We start from the raw sequence: 21314 nt of genomic DNA, 5'->3' as shown, positions 1-21314 counted from the left end.
AAAAAAAAGTTATCAGGGCCTGCTTGAATTATAGTGCATTTTTTCTTGTCAGAGTTGATTTGATTTCTGGTTCCCTTGCCTCCCAGCCTCCACTCTGTGTAATGGTGCAGAGGCGGCAGATTGATGCGGAAAGGATTCCAAATGCTGCTCTGCATTTGGGTTTCAGCATGTGTGCTGTCTGTTGCCAGAGGCATTTAGCAGATGGACTTGGAGAGGTAGGACTGTGCCTCCACCGGGAGGGGACCTCCAGGGAAGAGATCCCTGTGGGATGGGTGCTGCCTTTCCCACCTCACCATCTGAACCCTGGCCCACCACTGAGTCCATCACAAGATTATTAGACTCAGGTTCCATTGTCATGTTCAGTTTTGATGTGTGTGGGCAGGGATTTCTTAGAGTCTGTTTGGGGCTTGCGGAGCTTCTTGAATCTTTTATGTTTTTAACTGTTGTCAAATTTGGGCATCTTTCAGCCATTCTGTCTTTCAATTTTTTTTTTTTTTAATCGTTCTGCACTGTATTCTTAATCTTCCTCCTCTGGGATTCCAATCTGCAAGTTAAACCTCTTGATACTGCCTCACAGGTCCCTGAGGCTCTTTTTACTCCGCCCACCCCCCTCCCCCAATCATTTATTTTCTCTCTGTTCAGCTCGGATATTCTCTGTGGAAGCCATCTTCGAGCTCACTGACTTTTCCTTGTGTCCTATCCGTTCTGTTGCAGAGTCCATCCATGAGACTTTTATTTTGGTTTTTGTATTTTTCAGTTCTAAAGTTTCCATTTGGCTCTTTATTGCTCCCATTTCTTTGCAGAGGCTTTCCATCTTTCCACTGGTTTCAAGAATACATGCTCTTACTTCTTGGAGTTTTTCTAGAGTAGTTGTTTTTAAGTTTTTGTCAAATAATTCCAACACTTGTGTTATGCCTGTATTGACATCTGTTGATTGTCTTTTTCCCACACCAGTTTGGATTCTCTTCATGTGCTGAGTAGTTTGGGGTTATATCCTGGACATTTTGCACATTATATTATGAGACTCTGAGTCATAACTCATAACTTCTGAGTTTAAATACCATAGATAAGGTTGATATATTTGTTTTCACAGACAGTCTGGTTGGATTGAGGTCTCATTTCAGCCAGCCTTCTGTGGATCGTGATTTCAGTATCAGTCCTGTTTTCCAAGTCTTTGCCATGTTTTTTTCAGCTCTGTCTCACATGCATGCCACCCAGTGTCCAATCTGGGACCCTGCGAAGGTCAGTCAGCTTTGTTCACAAAGCCTTTGATATGCGAACTAGGATCAGGTCCATGCTCTATGGTCCCAGGGCTTCATAAACCACTTTATGGAGTTGCTTTCCTTTTCCACGATTTCCCCGGTATTTTCCAGTTTCTTGTGGTTTCCGAAACCCCTGGCCAGAAAGGGCGGGCTTTAGTTATTCCTGCTCTGCTCATGCTTTGCTGCATATTTCTGGTAACTGTGCCTGAGTCCAAGGCTAAGATACAGAAGAAAGAAACAGAAAACACTCACTGGGGGGTTCCCCCATCCTCTTGGGGCGACAGCCACGGATAAAAAAGTGAGCTTCCCTTTCCTCTAGGGTTTTAGGTGCCTGTAGCCCCACCCCCACCCCCCGCCCCCCGGGGGCTTCCACCACTTAGTGGGATTGCCTGGGTGTTAGGATGCTAGAATGGAGTGGGAAAAAGAGGGAGAGAGAGGAAAATGAAGGATTCCCCCACTCTTTTGGAGTATTAGGAGGCCCCTTCTCTGCTGGAGCCTGAACTGAAGGGCTTTTCCTGATGCTCCTGGTCTGTGCCAATGCCTACTTCCAGTGTGTGGCTGTCTTGAGTGGGGGCCAGGAATGAGGACCCCAGAAGAAAAAACAATGGTGACCTCACTGCTCGTTCTGTGTACTTTGAATTCTGGTCTTCTTCTCCAATCTGCCTGCTGGTGTTTACTTCTCAGATTCCTTAAATCACTGCTCTGCATGTTCTGTCCAGGTTTTATTGCTGATTCAGTACAAGATACAGGGTGGGGGTGTGCTTATGGATCTTATCCAGAACTGAAACTGAGATTCCTTTGTTTTAATGACATTTGTGCGTGGGGTAACTGAATTTTAACCGTCCCCACAAAATGTGTGACTGAGCCCTGCTCTTTTTGAAGCAGGACTGACTGTGAGAAGAAGAGCCCGAGCATACAGAGGGGAACGCATGTTCGCTGCCACTCCAGAGCCTCCCAGAGCCCTGCACACTCACTCAGGCCAAGTCCTAAAAGCCACGATTATCTAAACGTGTTACAGAAAGATAGTGGCTGGCACTGGCACACGCTCAGCTGTGCCTGGTCCCATGGTCTGCTGGGGACTATTTTTTGCTCCTTCTTCCCCCGCCACCCTACAACTCCCACAACCCTCTTCTCCTAAAAAGGAATAAATAATTTCCTTTAGTAATTGTTTCCTGCCCACTAACGGATGCTCTTAATTAGCACAAAATTGCAAAATAGATATATTTTTCTTGCTTTGGGTTTGTTTCTCCCAGAAACCTTAGACTTTCCCAACATCAACACATCAACACATGCTCAGTGGACGGTTTACTTTGCTTCAAGGACTCCAACCCTGTTCTTTTCCACAGGCACAGCCGTAATGCAGAGCATTACTGTTAGCCAGCTCTCCCAACAGTAAATTGCTGGTTCTAAAACCTTTCAGGAGCTTCCTAGCTGTGGGAATGTGCATTTAGGAGTATTGAAACTTTGTAAAAATATCCCAATCACCCTACCAATTATCCAGCAGACCATTAACATCACTCATCCTACAGTTTCATCCCTAAAAGAACTGCAGCATTGAAGTACAGAGGGATGGGCCACTAGAAGCCTTCCTTTGGCTTATATTTGTATTTTACACAAATGTGTTAAAAATGTTCAGTGGTGGCACTGTTCCTTGTTCGACAATTTCTGTGGAGGCTACCTGAGGTCATTCATGGGTGTGGGGAAAGTGCCTGTGAAAAGGAAGCCGTTATTCCAGATTTCAAGACAAGGGAAGCTTTTGCACCAGGCAGAATTGATGGCTCTCTTTTCTAGGTCATGGGTGGGTCTGCTTTTTCTTTTTTAATAATTAAAAAAAAAAAAAGCAACCAGTTTTGCTTGGGGCTTATGGTCTCGAATTAATACATCTTTATTATGTGCATAAGTGTAGGTTGGTAGGCAAAAGAGCATGTTAAAACATTGCTTTATTTTTTGTATTTATCGTTTAATAGTAAAATCTTGGAATTCAATTCCTTTGGCTTAAAAGAATCATTTTTTAAAGAAACAAACTTAATGTTGAAATCATAAATTATACAAAATATCTGAAAGCCTCATGGCTACGCTTGTGGTCTTCTTGAGCCAGACCCATTATCTTTGTGCATTGGCTTGGACTGACTCGGTGATCACTTTTTACCCTGTAGAAAGCAGAATCTCAGATGTCTGCAAAATAACCCCCAAACAACATGAAATAGCAGTATTTATCTTTTGCTGCAGTATTTAACTTTTGGAAATTTTTTCTATACACTCAAAACATATTAGAGGAGGCTGGCTCACTTTTCAATGCACATTGCCTGAAAAAGTGCCAGATAGAGCCTTGACAAAGTGGGGGCTGCTTCCTTTCCTCAGAAATCTGGGACCTTGTCTTCCTTGCGCTGCTTGTCCATGCTTGGGGAGGGGCTCCTTTGTATGAGTGGCCTGGTGGTTCAGGGGGCAGGACCTTGGATTGCAAAGGAGTAGAGGGACCCTCGTCCCTGCATTGGCTCAGGAGGACCGCTACTTCTCTGTGGCATCTGATTGTGTGTGCCCCATTTGACATTTTAGCCCAAGTCTACTGGGGACAGACAGACCAGCCCTAAATGCCAGTACATCTGCCCCCTTTTGCTGAAGCGGCTCCTTACCCATCCTGAGGGGAAGCGGGGATGGCAGACAGGGTTGGGGATTCACGTTTCCACCTCCTGGGATTGACGGGGGTAGCGTTGTTCTGGCCACATGATATTTGGAGCATATGGGTAATAGTGTACACTGGCACTGAGGGAATTGTTTGGGGGCAAAATCGTGATCATTTTTTTTAAAAGAAAAAATGTGTGTGTGTGTGTGTGTGTGTGTGTGTGTTTGCCCTGTTCTATTAAATATTGGCCATTGGTGTTTTAAGGTGCTCAGAGAGTTCTGTCTGTGGGATGTTTGGAAGGACAAATATTGACGTATGTACCAGAGAATTAAGACAAATGATAATTGAAAGGGATGATAAGAGCTAGTGGTTTCCTTGGGGTAATAATCACGAACTGCTGTCAGACTGATTCCAGCAGGAACATTACTTTATGTGAAATGTTTTTTAAACAGCTCGAGAAAGCATTAAGCCAGAGCACTGCTAAGGCAGCTCTTTGCTGTATATTCCTATTACATCTCCACCTGCGATTCCTCAGCTGATAGTTACTGTTCCAGCTGCCATGTTTAGCTTCATCGTGGCCAACAATCAGTTGGAAATGAGAAATATGAGATTGCAGTCAGGATCCTGTTTGTGGATTCTGATGATAGTTCTTTAGTTCTCCCATATTGATTCACCCTATGGATTCACCATTATTGATCTGTGAGGTTATTTTTATGTGTTAGCACAGGTTGAGGGGCTTCTACTGTGTTTAAAGGTGTCTCTTTAATGAAGCCTTTGGGTTTCTTGCAGTGGAGACTGCTTTCCACAGTCTGCATTTTTGGCATTTATTTTGGAGCTATATTTAGGTCCTCCATCTCTTTGTGACTCTGTAAGGATTTCTGTCAGAGCCCCTACAGAACTTCATTGGGTTTTTGGGTTATAACTGTATTAAATTGTAACATAGCGCCTGGCACAAGGCACAAATGCCCACTGAGTAAATGAATGGCTCCCTGGTCGAGTCTCGTTACTTCTTTCCAATGGATGTTGTGCAGGAGACCTTCTATTTGTCTCTCCAGATCCACCACCCACTCTTCTCCTGCCCTGCGCCCCCAGAGGCTGCCTTTGCATGGACCAACCATAGCCTCCTCTCCTCTGCCCTCTCTTGGCTTTGACAGTTGGTGTGCATACATAATAGGACTTGATGTGATAAGGTTGGCTTTGTTCCCTTATTAAATGTCTTCTCCATAATGTTTCTCTCTCTGACTTCCATAAATTCCTCTTGCTCCTTGCTCCTTGTGGCTTAGGGTTTGTAAGGGCTCTTTGGTGCTACCTGTCATAGATACTGTATTATTCATTATCAGTTTCCTTAAACCCTGCTCACACCTTTATAAATAGTCTCTTAAATTCTTCTCAGATTTACCAGCTGGAAGGAGCCTATTGTGTTCTGCTGGAGTCCTGACTGGTATTTGCCCAAGTCATCCAGATGACAAAGTTAGTTATAATCTAGATATCATAGTCCGTCTCTCTTGCATTATTTCAAGTAAACAGTCTCTTTGAGGTCAGTCTGCCTCCAAATACGAATCAAATATAGCCAGGGTCAGCAAACTACAGCCTTGTGGGCCAAATCTAGCCTGCAACCTATTTTTGTAAATGGAGTTTCATTGGAACACAGCCATGACCATTGGTTTACTTACTGTCTGTGGCTGTTTTGGGCTCCAGCAGAAGCTGTATGGCCTGCAAAGCCTAAAATATTTGCCGTTTGCCCTTTTATAGAAAGAGTTTACTGATCCCTGATTTGGAGGAAGACCATAACCTGTGAATCTTATCATTTCTATCAAGAGGCTCCTGGGCCAGATGCTGGGGCACTTGTGAGTGGCTACATGATAAGGACGTGGGGAGTTTTAAACCCCAGGCTTGGACAAGGCTGCCCGAAGCTCTCTGTGTGGCTGTGCTGAGAGCAGTGGCAACCTGGGAAGGCACTTCGTCGTTTGATGCAAGAAGAACATGACCAGGCAAAACCGGGAGGCGTTTGTACCTAAATGTGCTTGTAATTTATGATTTCATAAGTAAATACTTCCTGAAAATACTTGCTCTCCCTAATTTTCAGCATCTCCCTGTTGAAGCTATTTTGACAGTATCTGTCTCCCCCACCAGCCCGGGCACTTCAGGGAAGAGTCTAGGTGTTATTCATATCTGTGCTGACCGGTGTCTGACAGAGTGACTGACGCTCAATAAATATTGTTTGACCACATGGTAATCAACAGCTACTTCAGAGAAGAAAGAAAAGCAGGAGTGGTGGTGGAAGGCATTAACTAGGAAGATGTATTAATGTTCTCAGGCTTTCTCTGATTAGACTCTGCCTGCTCAGCCTTCACAGAACAAGAACAGCTCTAAGAAAAGGCTGTGTTCCCAGAAAAGGTGCCCCTCAGGGCAGACTGCCTACATCATTTGCAGGGCTTGGTGCAAAATGAAAATGTGAGACCTTTTGTTCAAAATTTATTAAAGGGTTTCAACACAGTGTCAGCAGAGCATTAAAGCCAAGCAGAGGCCCATCTTTAAAAAAATTTTTTTAAGATTTTATTTTTAAGTAATCTCTACACCCAGTATAGGGCTTGAACTCACAACTCCAAGATCAAGAGTCGCATACTCCACCAGCTGAGCCTGCCAGGTGCCCCCAAGCACAGGCCCTTCTAAGACTGCATATGTTGCTTGCCCACGAAACTGCAGCTGAGAACAAGGCAGCCTGGGGGAAATCAGGGAGGATTCCTGAAGTCTAGAGAACTACAGGGCACTTAGCTACTACGAGGAGACACAGACCTGTCTGGACGGGCTCTTGGGCTTTGTGTGACGACAAGGCTAATTGCGTCTAACCTGGAATAACGCTTATCACTTATGAAGAGTTCACATTTATCTCAGGCCCCCATGCCAGAGTGGGCTCCTCTTCCCCAAGCCCACACACCTGGCTTGAGGCTGACGAACCTGCTTACTCCCCCACTCCTCCTAGCTTTTTAGCCCCAGGTCACCAAGGCCACCCCATCTAGGGGTGAACCCCCACATTTGTCCTAAAGTGTATCAGGGCTAGCCTGTTTAGGTTTTTTTGGGCGGGGGGGGGGGTGACAGGCAGTTCCTGGCATAACACCTAGTTCTAGTCTGTTTCAGCTGCCATAACAAAATAGCACAGACTGAGTAGCTTATAAAGAACAGAAATTTATTGCTCACAGCTCTGGAGGCTGGAAGTCCAGAGTCAGGGTGCCAGCAGAGCTGGTTTCCAGTAAAGGCCCTCTTCTGGGTTGCTGCCTTCTTGTTAGGTCCTCACATGATGGAAGGGGCTAGGGAACTCTCTGAGGTCTTTTTTAGAAGAGTACTATCGCATTCAGGAGGGCCCTGCCCTCATGACCTAAGCAGTTCCCAAAGGCCCCACCTCCTAATACCATCACCTTGGTCATTAGGATTTTGACCTATGAATATGGGGGAGGGGAACACACACATTCGGTCCATGGCAATACCCGAGTGGAGAGCAATGTGTATGCATGAATGGTCTATTTATCTGTCCCCAGAACCTTCTCTTGCCTCCTTCCTCATCGTAAAAGGGAGTTTAAAGACCCAGGCTAAGCACTGCAGGAATCCCTGGGCCTAGACACCCAGAGTCTTTCCTGATTCCAGACATCCACCCTGCCAGCAGCTGGGGCTTCTCTCCCCCGGACCCCCTTCCCCACCCTGCACCCTGAGCCCTGTTCTCCCCCTGAGAGTCGCAGTGAGCCTCTGGGAGGCTTCTAAGTGCTAAGAAGTGCAGGTGGGGGACTTGGGACTCTAGGCAGGACTTCCTGACTAGTGCTTCCTTTTGACTGAAGGGATCCCACTTGTGTTTCTTCCAGACCGCTGCGATCCCCCAACCCTTCCTCCCTCCTGCCACCCTTGCTACAAAAGGGGGCCTAGCATTCATCTCTCACCACTGTGCTCACGGGGGCCCCTCATGTCCTCTGCTGAAAGGCGGCAGCCCCTTGCTAGAAGGCTATCCTTGTCAGCCCTGGTGGCAACAGCTCCAGGGATCTCTCTTGCAGGTGCACAGTCCCAGATGCCAGGCACCCTGAGATCTGGAACACTGAGTGGTGCCACCTTTGTCTCCCTATGCTGGGGAAGGCACCCAAGCTCCCAAAGGACTTCAGGCCTTGTGACTCGAAAACAAAACTGGCCCTTAGGGAGGGACCTAGTTCTGAAGCTCTAAGCTTTCCGGAACTCTAGTAGATAAGGGAGTTTTTCTTCGAGTCTGGGAGAGGCACGGGTAAAACAAAGCCACAGTTGAGAGAGCCTGATGGGGTCAAGTGGAGTTTGTCAGACATCCCCAGGCCTTTGCAGTCTTTGGCTTAACCTGGTAGCCAGGCTTTCTCAGGCCTTGTTTGCCTCCCCGTGACTGATGTGACTGTGAAGACAGCCACTCCGACGGGGCTCCCCACCGCCTGTGCGCAGACATGTTTGTTTTGCAGACGGCTAAAGCAGCCAGGCAGCCCAGCTGATGTTCTGTGTCCTCCCCCCGGCCCCCCCCCCTCCCCGTGCCTTACCCTTTGCACATCGACCTGTTTTCTGTCTTTTACAGGGTGCCCGGTGGCATATAGATCTCCAGCCGTGGGCCGGCCCTGCTCAGGCCCTGGATGAAGAAGCCTTGAGGTTCCTGACATACATCAGCACCACCCAGGTTGTATTTCAGGTGCAAGTGGGCTTGGGGACACTGTAAAAGATACTGATCAACCCCCTTTACAAATGGATTTGATCAGTTAGGGGTTGGGGAGATTTTCACAGATTCCTGGTAGGGACTTGATAGGGACACTGTTTCTGAGGCCTTGAGGCTTAAATTTATCCACTTACTTGAAGGCAGATAAGATAGATGCCTTCTATTTGCTTCAGCATCTTCTGCCTTCCAGGGGTATCGTCATCTTGAAATGTTTTAATGATTCATCCTGACGTGTTTTTGAAGATCCACTTTAGCAAATTGCTTTGGAAAACCATTTGAGGCGACAGATTCACACCCTTGAGTAGGCAGTCAAGTGTGTCATAAAACAAAACCATCATCTGGAGGTTCAAGTTCCATTTTGGATTTGTAGGAATCTGCCTTTTTGCTTTTCTGCCACAGATGGTTGGTAGACAGGGACCCTCCAGGCCCGAGAGCAGAGGGGACATTGAAGGTGGTCTGAGAAGCTAATGAATCCAATGGCACTTCATTTTTAGGGCATTTAAAATCATTATGGAGTGACTTAACACATTGTGGCAGCTCCTGCCAAGGCTGTGTCTGTGCCCCGGGCAAGGAAAGGGACTGACTATTAAGGAGAGTCTATGGCTCTTGACACATTAATCAAAAGGTTCTGTCCTCAAGTAGCCTGATCCTGGGGACAGAGACACATAAGAGAAGAACAAGGCCTGAGGGAAACTTTGCCCTGAACTCAGAGGTGATAGTAAATTAGGAACTCACCCTGTCTATAAGGTGCCCAGGCCACCTGGGAAGGTAGCCTGTGGCGCTGGTGGGGCACTGAGGGTCTCAAGCTCTTTTGTTGTCCCTTCAGCCCCCTGGCACCCCACTTCTGCTCCCAAACCTTGCTGGCAGCAAAGCCCATTTTTCATCCGTGGAGAGAATGTATTTCTAGGTCTTTAGAAGACTGAGGGTAAAAGAAAGTCCCATTTCTCATATAATGCAGTCAGACAATTGGATTTTAATAGTCGTCACCTAGACATGGATGGGAAAGCTTGTTAAATTCATCATGAGTTATGGGATGATAAATTGATCCCTGTGCTTTACATATTTCATCTTATTTTGCTGCTGCAAATTAATTTGGTGGACTTTCATAGATTTAATTAAAGTGCTGAAAGTTTAATTGTACAGTTTGGTTTTACATGAAGGATGAGAAGCTGGACCTCTTGACTGTGACTTTAAGAAGCCCTTAAGGCACCAAGAGAAAAATGAGAGGTGTTAAACTTATGAGTTGGGTTTGAGAACCAGGGGCTCCACCCCCTCCCCCAAAATAAATTGACCAAGCAGAAGCCTCTAGATTCTTTTATATGTATTTCAGGATAATGTTCTGTAACTTATAAAGGGCTTATTTACTTAGAAGAAGCTTGTGAGGCATAAAAAGATTATATCAAGCCCCTCTTGGGTTTTTCCCCAGGAGTTCTGAGCTGAGAGGAGAAAAAGTTTGAGGAGAAAAGAAAAGCATCCCACAATGCAGTCTGATGTGACCCTGAGCGATTTATTTTGCTTCTTTGGTTCTCAGTGTTCTGATCTTGAAAAGGATCAGGTTATTAAATTATTTCTTAGGTTTCTCCCGGTTCTGTGAGCTTGTACTGTGCCGAGAAGAGTGTAGGATCGATACTGACTAAGTAGTTTTGAGCACCTGCTTCATGCCAGGGACTGTGCCAGGCCCTGGGGATACAGTCTGTGCCCACAAGCAGCCAACCAATTCATTGGGAATGTAGGTGCATGGACATATTTTTCAGCTTGATGAGTACAGTTTGTTTATGATGTTCACTAGAAGGATTTTCATCCTCCAGAAAAACCGAGGTAGTTCTAGAAGTTCTAGACCTCACAGTCGTTTTGTGATCAGGAGTCGTTTTACCCTGATGAAGTCCTGTGATTTCCTGGACTTCCAGGTCACTGGGAAGCCAGCAGGTGGGAGCCCGGCAGAGATGACACTGACTCGTAATCAGAATCTTTTGCTAAACAGTGTTCCTTCCCCATCTCTACGTAATGCAGAGGTGGGTTTTTTTGTTTTGTTTTGTTTTTTTGGCTGTTTTAGGGGCTTGGGCTTCATTTAGAATTCATCTTGACAATGAAAGCCTACAAACTGGAAGGATATTAGAGTCACTATTACCTAAAATTTCCATAGTTAGCTGTAGTGAGTCATAAAAGCAAGGGGGAAAAAGAACCTTCTGAAGGTACTAAAGCAAATTCCACCCCACTCTCTTGTGCTGCTTTTAAGAAAATTATCTCCCTCAAATCTGTGTTCAAGCTTGTACAGCAAGGCTAGCATTTGATGTGTTCATCATTGATTTATTCATTCTTCAATCAGCAGGCATTTGTTGAGGACCTGTTCTGCGGCCAGCACCGACTGGGATATAAAACCTGAATTAAATACACACACATACTGGCAAACAGCTGGGATGCAAGAGAGTTGTGTGTTCTCTGACAGGGGTGAACAGATGGGTGGGGGAGAGGGCTTCCCCAGGCCAGGAGTGGGGGGGCTTGTAAATGGGAGCACAGGGCCAGGGACAGTGTGGCATTAGACTCCAGTAAGATGGCACTCCTGCACTTCCATATTGTGGTGGCCCTGATGGCATGATTGGGAACCTGAATTCTTAATGAAACACCAGAGGGTATGGTGTTTGGTAGAGTGTGTGCAATATCAAGTTCAGTTTAATTAGGTATTGTTTCCTAATGTGAAAGATAATGATTACATCTCTGAGTTCTGGAGTCGATGATACAGTTTGATGCTGACAAGAAATGGTTAAATCATAAATGCAGTGCTCTGTTCTCAGCAAAGGCTCCAGATCCAGCTTTTTATGGCCACCCCCAAACCATATGCCTCTAGGAAGCAGGACTTGTGGCACAAATTAATCTAAGCAACAGTTGCTGTTTTAAAAAAGAAAAAATAGATTTTAAAACACTGTCTATCTAACTACCTAGCTATCTAGCTATCATCTATCCAACCAGCCAGCCATCTACCCATTCATTTATCCATCTCTCTGTCCATCTATCCATCCACCTATCTAATCATCTACACATCTATTTGTAAGAATAACATAAAAAGCCAAGCCCTGGAGATGCAGACTTTATGACTTTGTAAAGTAGTATCTATTATATTTACTGCTACACACACACACAGACACACACACACACACACACACACACACAGGGATAAAAGCAACAAAAATACAACTCTTTCCTTAGATGTTGCCTTTCTAAATAGTAGTGTTACTTGAACATACAATGTTCAAGATCATTGAAGTGATTTTTGCCAGAAGTCCCCAAATTTTAAGGGCTAGTTTTGCCAGACTGTACTTATGGGTTGCCATTAATTCTATTCCATCTTTTTGGATGCCAAATGAAATGAGAATAAATTAATCCCTTTAAGGGGCACCTGGCTGTGCTGGGAGCCATTTCTGAAGTAAGGCAGGTTTGCAAGGCCTCCCGCCATCAGATGGCGACAGGCATCTACCCCCACTCAATCCTCACTTTCTACTTGAGCACGGACCCCCAAGGCACCTGACTGACTGATAGGAGGAGTGACTTGTCCTGTTATGCTAAAAATATGTGAATTATACCTTGTGAAAAAACTTGTTATAGGAGTGTCTTCTTTTGTGATTATAGGAGCAAATGTTACATTTCCTGAGAAAACCTGTTTTTCTTCTCCTTGAAAACAGGCTATTGACCCCTGCTCACAAAAGAACTAACTTTTGCCTTTGCCATGCTAAAATCATCGCCTTGTATTTGAATGCTAAAGATCCCTTCCTTCCCCATATGATAAACATCTAGTCACCTTCTTCAGTCTCTATTGGTAAAGATTATGCAGGAGTCTTCCACCAATCTATGTTCTGGGAAATTTTTACATTCCAAAGAATTTGTTATCGGAAGTCATCATCTAAGGCAATTGCCACTTCTGTTTTGTACTCATACATTTTTTCAATAAATAAAACTGACTCTCAGGTCGGTGGAAAGATGCCTGCCTGGTGAGCAGAAAGAAGCTGAGGTTCTCTCCCTCCCTTTTGCCGACACCATCCATCCTTCAGGGAGCCCTGGACCTGCTGGAGCTGGACTCTGGCATGGCTGGTACTGTCAGTGGAGTATGCAACTCTTGATCTCAAGGCTGTGAGTTTGAGCCCTGCATTGGATGTAGAGGTTACTTAAAAATAAAATCTTTTTAAAAAAATTGGTTAATCCCTTTAAGTTAAATAACTAAAATGCATTTCAAAAAACATTTCCTGGAATTTCTTCTCCTTTGTCTAGGTCTAATTTGCTTTTGCAGCTACAATTACAAGGGGAATTAGAGAGAGAGAACATAATTACTGGAGTTGGAGCTTAGTTAGGAGTTATTGCCCTCACTTATTTTGCTTGCGAGTGTTTATTGAAGCCCTGGCCATAAATCTTTACGAGAAAGTTTGAAAAATCAATATTTAATTAATTTTGGGGAGCCGAATTTTACTGAGTGCTCCTAGTTGTTTTCAAAAGCTAATGTCTATCAATGAGATGGTTAATAAATGGTTAAAGTGGAAAAACCTGTGTTTTGTATTTTTGAGCTACGAGAGGAAAGGGGAACGTTAGCAGAGAGATTGAATGGAAAAGAATGTCTTTCCAACGGGCGTATCTGTGCAAGATGATATCTGTGGAAGAAGAAATGCTTAAAGTGTCACCTTTAATAGAATAAAACTCTGCTCCCCAGCCTTGGCAAAGTAAGGGCATCTGAGCCTCAAAGCCCTGAATCTTGACCCTTAATAGTTATCTGACTCTTAGAGGCCTCCGGCTAATTGTCATTGCTGCCTCTCTGGCCCTTTGTTAGGGGTGGGGCTGCAGGGGCTGCTGTTTTCATTTTAAAGCTCTGGCCCAAGTGGAGCCTCTTCCCTTCATTGGCTAAGGCACCCACGAGGCTAGGCTGGAACCTTCCAGGGGGCTCTACAAAAGGGTTCCTGTAAACTCACAGGACTATCCACATAAGAATCACCTGGGGCAGCTTATTAAAAGGCCTGTTCCCAGGCATCAGCCTCAAAGATTCTGACTTTACAGAATCTGTATGTTTAGGTGCCTCCCAGGCCCATCAGAATGTAGGGGGGCCGTACCTCCTGTGTTAGGAGGAAGTTATGAACAAGAACCTGTGAACATCCGTATCATGGTCTGTCATTATGGAGTCTCTTTGGGAGAAGTGCACACAAAGAAAGGGGAATCATCAAACCACTTTAATAAACATACTCCAGGAAGCTGACCTAGAGCAAATGGCACAGGCTTATGAGGTCCAGATATGCTGTCGGGGCCTACAGAACTGCCTACCTACCTACCTACCTGGCAGGGTGAGAGGAGAGGAGAGCGTGAGACACAATGATAATGAAGTTGCTGATGTTTAGGGCCCAGTAACCTGCCTGCTCGGAAGACGGACCCAAAGAGCACACTGAACTTTAATTAGATTAGCAGTTTTTCCTTCCTTGGTTGATGAGTGGGAACTAGGAGATGGGCAAACAGAGGCATAATTTCCATTTTTTGTGGGCAAATAGTAGGAAATGAATTGTACAAGTTAGCATGCTGACATACCCAGTTAATAAATGTATTCTATAATAGTTGCTTGAGAGAAGATTCAATTCCATTTTCTGTTATTTTTTTCCTTTAAACAAGTGTCGTGGGTAGAGAAGTAAAGAGACATTGGTGACGGAAAAGAATATATATATATATATATATGTATATATATGGTTTCACATTTTAGAATTCCCTCTAAAATGTCCAAATCCTAGCAATAGGCTCTCATTTATCTCTCTGATAAATAGTGCTGGATTATTTTGCCAGGCCAGTAGATCACAGCAAAAGTAAGGGAAATGCTGTATTAGTTGAATAGGCTACATGTATATATTCTTTTCAGATTAGAATTCTGGAAACTCCCTTAAATAAAAGAATTGGGCAAACCCAGAATATCTTCTTTTTTTTAAATTTTATTAAAAATTATTTTAATTTATTAAAAATTTGTTTTTGAGAGAGAGAGAGAGAGAGAGAGAAACTGGGGGAGGGGCAGAGAGAAAGGGAGACAAAGAATCTGAAGCAGGCTCCAGGCTCTGAGCTGTCAGCAGAGAGCATGACACGGGACTCAAACTCATGAACTGCTACATCATGACCTGAGCTAGAGTCGGATGCTTAGCTGACTGAGCCACCCAGCCACCCCCAGAATATCCTAAGAAGAAAATCATTTGCTCTTATATTTTCCAATGAATTAAAGCACTGAACCTCAGACCATCCTTTGCACCTGGAGCACACTGATGGCGATGGGAGTTTTGAGGGATTAGGGGGAAACTGATGCTCAGTAAGGTGCTGGTGGCCACAGAAGAATACTTTGGCCGCAGAACATGCTTTCTTTGGTTCCAGCCACCTCAGTCACGCACACTGTGCCAGCCTCAGACACAAGTGAGAATTCCTTACACAGTGTATTTGCTTAATGTGCATTTGAAATCAGAGACTTACTTCTGCTTGATTTAGATACATGTTCCCTTTGGTTTCTTTATCTAATTTTGATGGATGAGTTAAAAGAAGTGCTTTGTTTAGCTCAGGAAGAGCTTCCTTCCTGTGTGGGGCTCTCGCTCTTCTCCCCTAGGAGGAAGCTCATTAGAACAGTTTATCAGTAACAGTATGGTCGTGGGAGCAGGGCTGTGAATTAATTTCACTTGACCTTGATCAGCTGTTTACCTCGGCTAACTTGTGCTACCTTTCTGGACCATACTGGCCCCAGCTTATCTACCTGAGACAGGGAATTGATAATCTGTATCCCTCTGAGCCCCGTGCTCACAGTTGGATCTCACAACTTCCAGTAGAAACACTGTGGATTACAGACCTCTGTGTTTTACCAGCACTGTTCTCCACATTTGGAATGCCCTTCTTGATCTCAACTTCTTGGTCAACTTCCGTTCATCCTCAAGGACTCACACCTCTCTTCAAAGCTTTTCGGAACGCCTCCTTTCTGTCACCTTTGCTCCTGACCTGTCCTCCCTTACATACCCTGTGCATATGGCTATAGTAGCCCTCCCCTTCCCTTCAAACCTATCTATAGTCTCCACGAGGTTCCTTATAATCCAGTATTTGGAGTTCCTCTGAACATTTGACAGCAGTCTTGTGTTTCCCTGGGGGAGAGGAGTAGTTGGCAGTGGAGAAGGATATAATTCTCTTGTTATGGCTTTCAGGGACTGGGGAAGCAGTAACTCCCCGCCTGCCATTTATCGTCCAGTACTTTAAATTATTCACATTGATTTCCAATCCTTACAGATTGCATGCAATCACATCAGCACAGACAGCCTAGCTACCGACTCCAGCCCTGCAAAGAAGCCTTGGTCAGTCTGTCTTGATGACAGGTTTGGCTTAGCTCATCAAATCCGCAGCAAGCAATGCCGCCTCTACTCTTTAGGGTAAGTGCCTTTTACAGCAGAAGACCAAAACGCTCCTGCAGGTGCCCACGGCATTTCTAGTACCACAAAGTTATGAGCGTAACAGTGTGTAACAGATGCTATACTCTGCCTCCTGTCGTTTGTTTCAGACTCATGTGTCGGTTAGGTAACTGTGGGCACCTGCAGATCACCAGAAGCAACCAGGACCATTTTCTCTCCCATTCTTCTGGGGGTGAATTGGCAACTTCAGTTTTCAGTATGATGATGATCCTCTTGGAAAGCCTATGATCTCCAGCTAGAATTATATGGCATCCTTACTACAAAGAGAGAGAATATTAACATTAACAGCAAGCATATTAGAAATTTTATACACATTTATGAGGAGTGACTCAAATTGAATGGCCACTGTTGGACTTTTATGTTTTGTGCCAGTGTAAATCTGTGTGTACTTTTACGTTAAAAAGAAAGAAAAGGGAATTTTTGGGAAAACAGTGTGATTTTGTCAAACTGTAGGAAATAATAATATTTAGTTATTCGGGCTGAAAATGACCTAAGTGTACAAATGGATTTAGAGGAATTTTTGTCAAAGGGTGAATATAAAATAACGAGACTATTTCATGAAATATACTAGGACTCACATCCAGTCCTGAACTTACAAAAATGTGTCTCAAAAAAAAAAATGGCAGGAAAGAGTTGTTTGTCTTGGTAACACCCTGTTCCATAGACTCTTTGTGGAAGCTATGTGGTGAGGTTCTCAGGCAAGATCTCGAGGTCCATTACAAAAACACTGGAGACCCTGACAGAGGTCATGTGCTTGCTTTTCACTCATCGGTTTCATCACCTCAGTGATTCACATTCAGGCACACGAGTGACAACTGCCAACCCAAATCCTAGATGATAAGGGCTGGGGGCAGACGTTTGGGTCTGTGCCCAGAGGATCACCATCAACATCAGACTTTGCCAAACAAGAATTCTTAGTTGTAGCGACTGTGGACTTCTTGTAAAAACGCAAGGTTCAAATAAGAGTCTCGGGATAACGGAAGTGTGTAGCAGTGGGGCCTGAGACACTGTAGGCACTCACTAGATATTTGCTACCCGACGACTGCTCAAGGTCCGGAGAGCAGGGGGGTCGCTGGTTATGATTTGAACCTGGAGGCTGAGGCGTAGGAAATGGGTTGCTCAGCCACTTGATTAGAACAGAGGGGAGCCCACCGGCCATGTTTCAAGACTGTAGAAAGAATGGGAAGTTTTGATAGTAGAGTTTATTTTCTATCATATTAAAAATGCATGAAAGTAGGTCATAAAAATAATTGCAGCGTACCACATGCAAATTGGAGATCTCAGTTTGGTCCTGTTTTCTTGCTCTGAGCTGCCTTCATATTTTATAATTTCATTTAAAGCATATCACTGAGTAAAATGAAATGAAGAAAGCTGTTTGGGGGGAAATTCTTTTAAATTCCTTTTTGCTTTCCTTGTACTTCAGCGCCAGATAAAATAGTTTCACTGTAAGATTTCAGATTACTTCCTGTGAAAGGTAGTTTCTTATTTTCATTTAAATGTTCACTATTCAAACTCAACTTTGTAAAGAGCAGTAAGAACAAATGAATTCCACTGGGAACAGGTGTGAATAGATTATAAGGGCCAACATTTGATTCAAAACCTAAAAAGGCTTAATTGAAAATGGGGAACTAAAGAAAATATTTCTGATGGTTAAGAAAAAAGATGCTTTGGTTTGTGGATGCACGCATTGGTTGCACTGTTACTCAGGACGGAGGGTCAGGACAAGCATACCCCCTTCTCAGGCAAATTGCTTGCCTGGGGGCAACCAAATAGCCAGCTGCCATCTCAGTTGATATTGAGAGAAGAAAGCCTTAGCCCAGAAGTGGTGGCACAAGAACAGGAAAGGTGGGCTCTGGAGGCTCAGCATTCGTTGGAGAGTAGTAGGGTAGTTGCGACACGGGGGGGGGGAGGCAAGTGGGTTGTGGGGTCCCTACCCCAGGCAGTATGTGCTCGAAGCCCCAGCGCTGTGGCAGCAGCAAGACCATGCCACTTCTGTGCCCAGTCATTCCCAGGTCAACCAAGGATGATTGATAAAGCCCAGCTGGGGGTGTCCTTCCTACAGAGGAAGAAAGGAGTCTGAGGACAGATGGACCAGCAGACAAAGGCTGAATGCCCTGCCTTCTGATCTGTTCCCCATCTTTCCTCAACCCCAGGAACTGAAGCAGGAATCCCCTCCACCTTATTTCGGGGTCTGGAATGTCTTTACTAGGAGTCAAAGCTCTTTATTCCACAGTTAATGTAAAAGCATTTTTCCAGGAGAGTGCACTCTGTGTGAAGTCTAGTTGAAAATTAAAATTAGATCCTTTTCAACTTTGAAATGGCATAGAATAAACCACTTAAGAGATGGAAAGGTGCTGTGCACGTAGGCTGTGTTACACAGGAAGGGGAAGAGAAGAGAAAGGAGAGGCTGGTTATGTGTTCAGGGAATAATGTCATCTACGTGACCTCTATAGGCTGGGGTGGGGGGCTGCCCTGTAAGGCTTCTCCGTGAAGTGGAGGGGGAGGTTGGGGGAATGGTGGTAAAGCAAATCAGGAAATATCCCTAGTTTAGCCTTCCTGTCAAAGATTGTTTTTTTCAGAGGTGGGAGTGAGAGTGGAGGAGAAAACTTGGGAAGAGATAATACATAGGTAAATCTTTTTCACCTCTTTTTTTAAGTCCTCTGTCTGGTGGTATCATTTCAAGGCATAAGTTCTCAGCACAAGACAGAAGAACATTTGACAGAGGACACGTGGTTGGGCAACAACGAGTATCTTAACGCAGAAAAGCTGGGACTTCCAGGTGCCAAAAATTTTCAACTTGTAATGGTTTAATTAACACAGCAGGCGCTCATAGCACACATGAATGAGGAATCAGAAAAGCATGGACCACGGATCCTTTTAGATAGGTTTTTTCCTAATCACCACTCCCCCGTGAAATTTTAATGCCAACGATAAACTGTATATCTGTTTATGTAACATATGTATTTGTAACATATGCTTTATATGTAAAAAGAGGAAGTTTCTTTGGCTCCCAAGAATGGGTTTTGGCCTCATTAGGAGTGATGTCATCCCTGTTGATGATATATATTTTGGACAGAATCTTGACATTTCATGCAATATTATTTAATAAAAATTAATAATTTATCAAATGTTTTTCATCTACTACTCAGGGTCATTTATGCTTTGAAAAACCCAGAATGGACCACGAAACTCCTGAGAAACATGATTGTCTTATGTCTTCCAACCCTGATGCCTTCAAGTGATCACAGTTAGAAACTTTTCCTGTGCCTGCTTTTACCTTATTTATTTTTAACAGCTTTGTTGAGCTATAATTCACATAGCATACAATTCACTCTATAAGCCGTACAGTTCAGTGGTTTGGGGTCACTGCAGACAAATTTAGAACACTTTCATGGCCCCAAAGAGGAAGCCCTACACCCTGTAGCAGTCATCTGCAACTCCAACACCTTTCCTGCTCTTTACCCCCTCGTCCTAGAGAACCACTAGTCTACTTTCGCCCTGTGAATTTGCCTATTCTGGACCTTTTATGTAAATGGAAGCACACAACATGTGACCTTTTGTGACTGTATTTTTTTCACTTAGCATAATGGTTTCAAGGTTCATCCATGTTGTAATATATATCAGTACTTTATTCCTTTTTATAGCTGAATCACATTCCATTATATGGCTATACTTCATTTTATTTATCTGCTCATCAGTTGATGGACATTTAGGTTGTTTCCACTGTTTGGCTATGGGGAATAGTATTGCAGTGAATATTCACGTGCAGGTTTTTCCGTAGACATTAGTTTTTACTTCTCTTGGGAATATACCATTTTATATTCCCACCAGCAATGTATGAGGGTTCTAATTTCTCCACGTTGTTGCCAACATTTGTTATTATTTGTCTTTATTGATTGTAGCCACCCTAGTGGATGTGAAGAGGTATCTCATTGTGATTTTGATTTGTTTCTCCATCTTAGCAAATGATCTTGGGCATCTCTTCATGTGTTTACACTTGGGAGTTTTGATTCCTGGGGGACAAAAAGGACACCTATCTAAGACTCTTGGGAATATTTCTAAAAGAATAACCAAGGACCTGCAGCAGTACCATATCCATTCCTTCTACCCTTCAGTAACATTAAAAGGCATGCAATTGCTCGCACTGTAGCTGGTCCAAAGGACACCCTTAATATGACTTGGGAAAAGGCACCCCCTCGGGAACCTTTACTCCCACCTCCTAAAAAATCATCATTATGGTGACTATGATGTGAGTGGTACTTTCTAGAATTGGGTGCACAACCTACACAGCCACACTTAGGAATCTTGATTGTTGCTCTCTGAGACATCAGAAGAGGAGGGTCAAGATGGTGACTGTTATTCTGTTACCTTTGGAAGGTTAGTCCTATAATTCTCCCCATTCCTATTTCCTTAACAGATCTCTCAGATTTGATGCCCTTTCTGTGCTGAAGAGCTTGTCATGGTCTCAAACCCCATATGCGGAAAAATATTCATAAGCATCAGTTATATCATGCTCTCTCTCTCCCATATGAGGGATGGGGGATGGGCTATAGTCTTCATGAATGCTTATACATTTGAATACGCATATTAACTGCTTAACTATTTCAGAAATGGGCTGTAGCAGGAATTTCTAGTTGTCCTCCAATATCCATTCTTTCCTTTTTCCTTTGGAAACAGAACTCCTGAGTTTAGCAGGGCACCTGGCCACTTTGCTGAAAACTGCATACTCTAGCCTTCCCTGAAGCTGCAAGTGGCCGTATGACTAGCTTTGAGTGATGAATGCATGGGATGTGCGCAACTTCTCAGCCATATCCTAAGAGGAAAGGACGTGACCTTCATTCCCCTTTTACTTTTCCTGATGGCTGGAATGCAGACGTGGTAGCAGGGAATGGAACGGCTATCTTAGATCATGAGGTAGAAGCCTGTGATCTACATTTCTTGCTTCATGGAATACACAATTAAGTAGAACATTCCTATAAAGTAGAATTTTCTACAGTGAATTCTCTTTCTAGTTAAATAAGAACAGCAAATGATTTCCTTATAGACTAAGTATATTTTTTCTGTAAGTAATAGTTTTGTTTTGGTTATTTCATAGTTTTACTGTAGTTATTCAGAAATCTTTCTTCATTACTACTTATGAACTTCAACTCAAGGGTTATGATGAATTTATCTGTCTCTGGTGTCTAGTATAGTGCCTTAAACATTAAAATGCTTTATTGATATTTGTTTATATACATAAAGAAGACAGTGAAATATAGTGTACTGCATGCCATGCTAGG

General features: G+C 43.9%; 1 protein-coding gene across 1 annotated transcript in view; it reads left to right on the top strand.

Annotated features, from left to right (window-relative positions):
* METTL24 (methyltransferase like 24) overlaps positions 1 to 21314 on the top strand; it is a 103740-nt gene that overhangs the window by 31131 nt on the left and 51295 nt on the right. Inside the window, exons 4-5 of the mRNA XM_029943208.1 lie at positions 8459 to 8557; positions 15857 to 15996. Of these exons, the coding sequence (XP_029799068.1) occupies positions 8459 to 8557; positions 15857 to 15996 (239 nt within the window). The remainder of the gene's footprint in view (positions 1 to 8458; positions 8558 to 15856; positions 15997 to 21314) is intronic.

Source organism: Suricata suricatta, chromosome 7, assembly GCF_006229205.1.
Source record: "Suricata suricatta isolate VVHF042 chromosome 7, meerkat_22Aug2017_6uvM2_HiC, whole genome shotgun sequence".
In the NCBI taxonomy this organism is placed as follows: Eukaryota; Metazoa; Chordata; class Mammalia; order Carnivora; family Herpestidae; genus Suricata; species Suricata suricatta.
The sequence above is the reverse complement of the archived record's forward strand: the minus strand, read 5'-3'. Positions and strand labels throughout refer to the sequence as shown.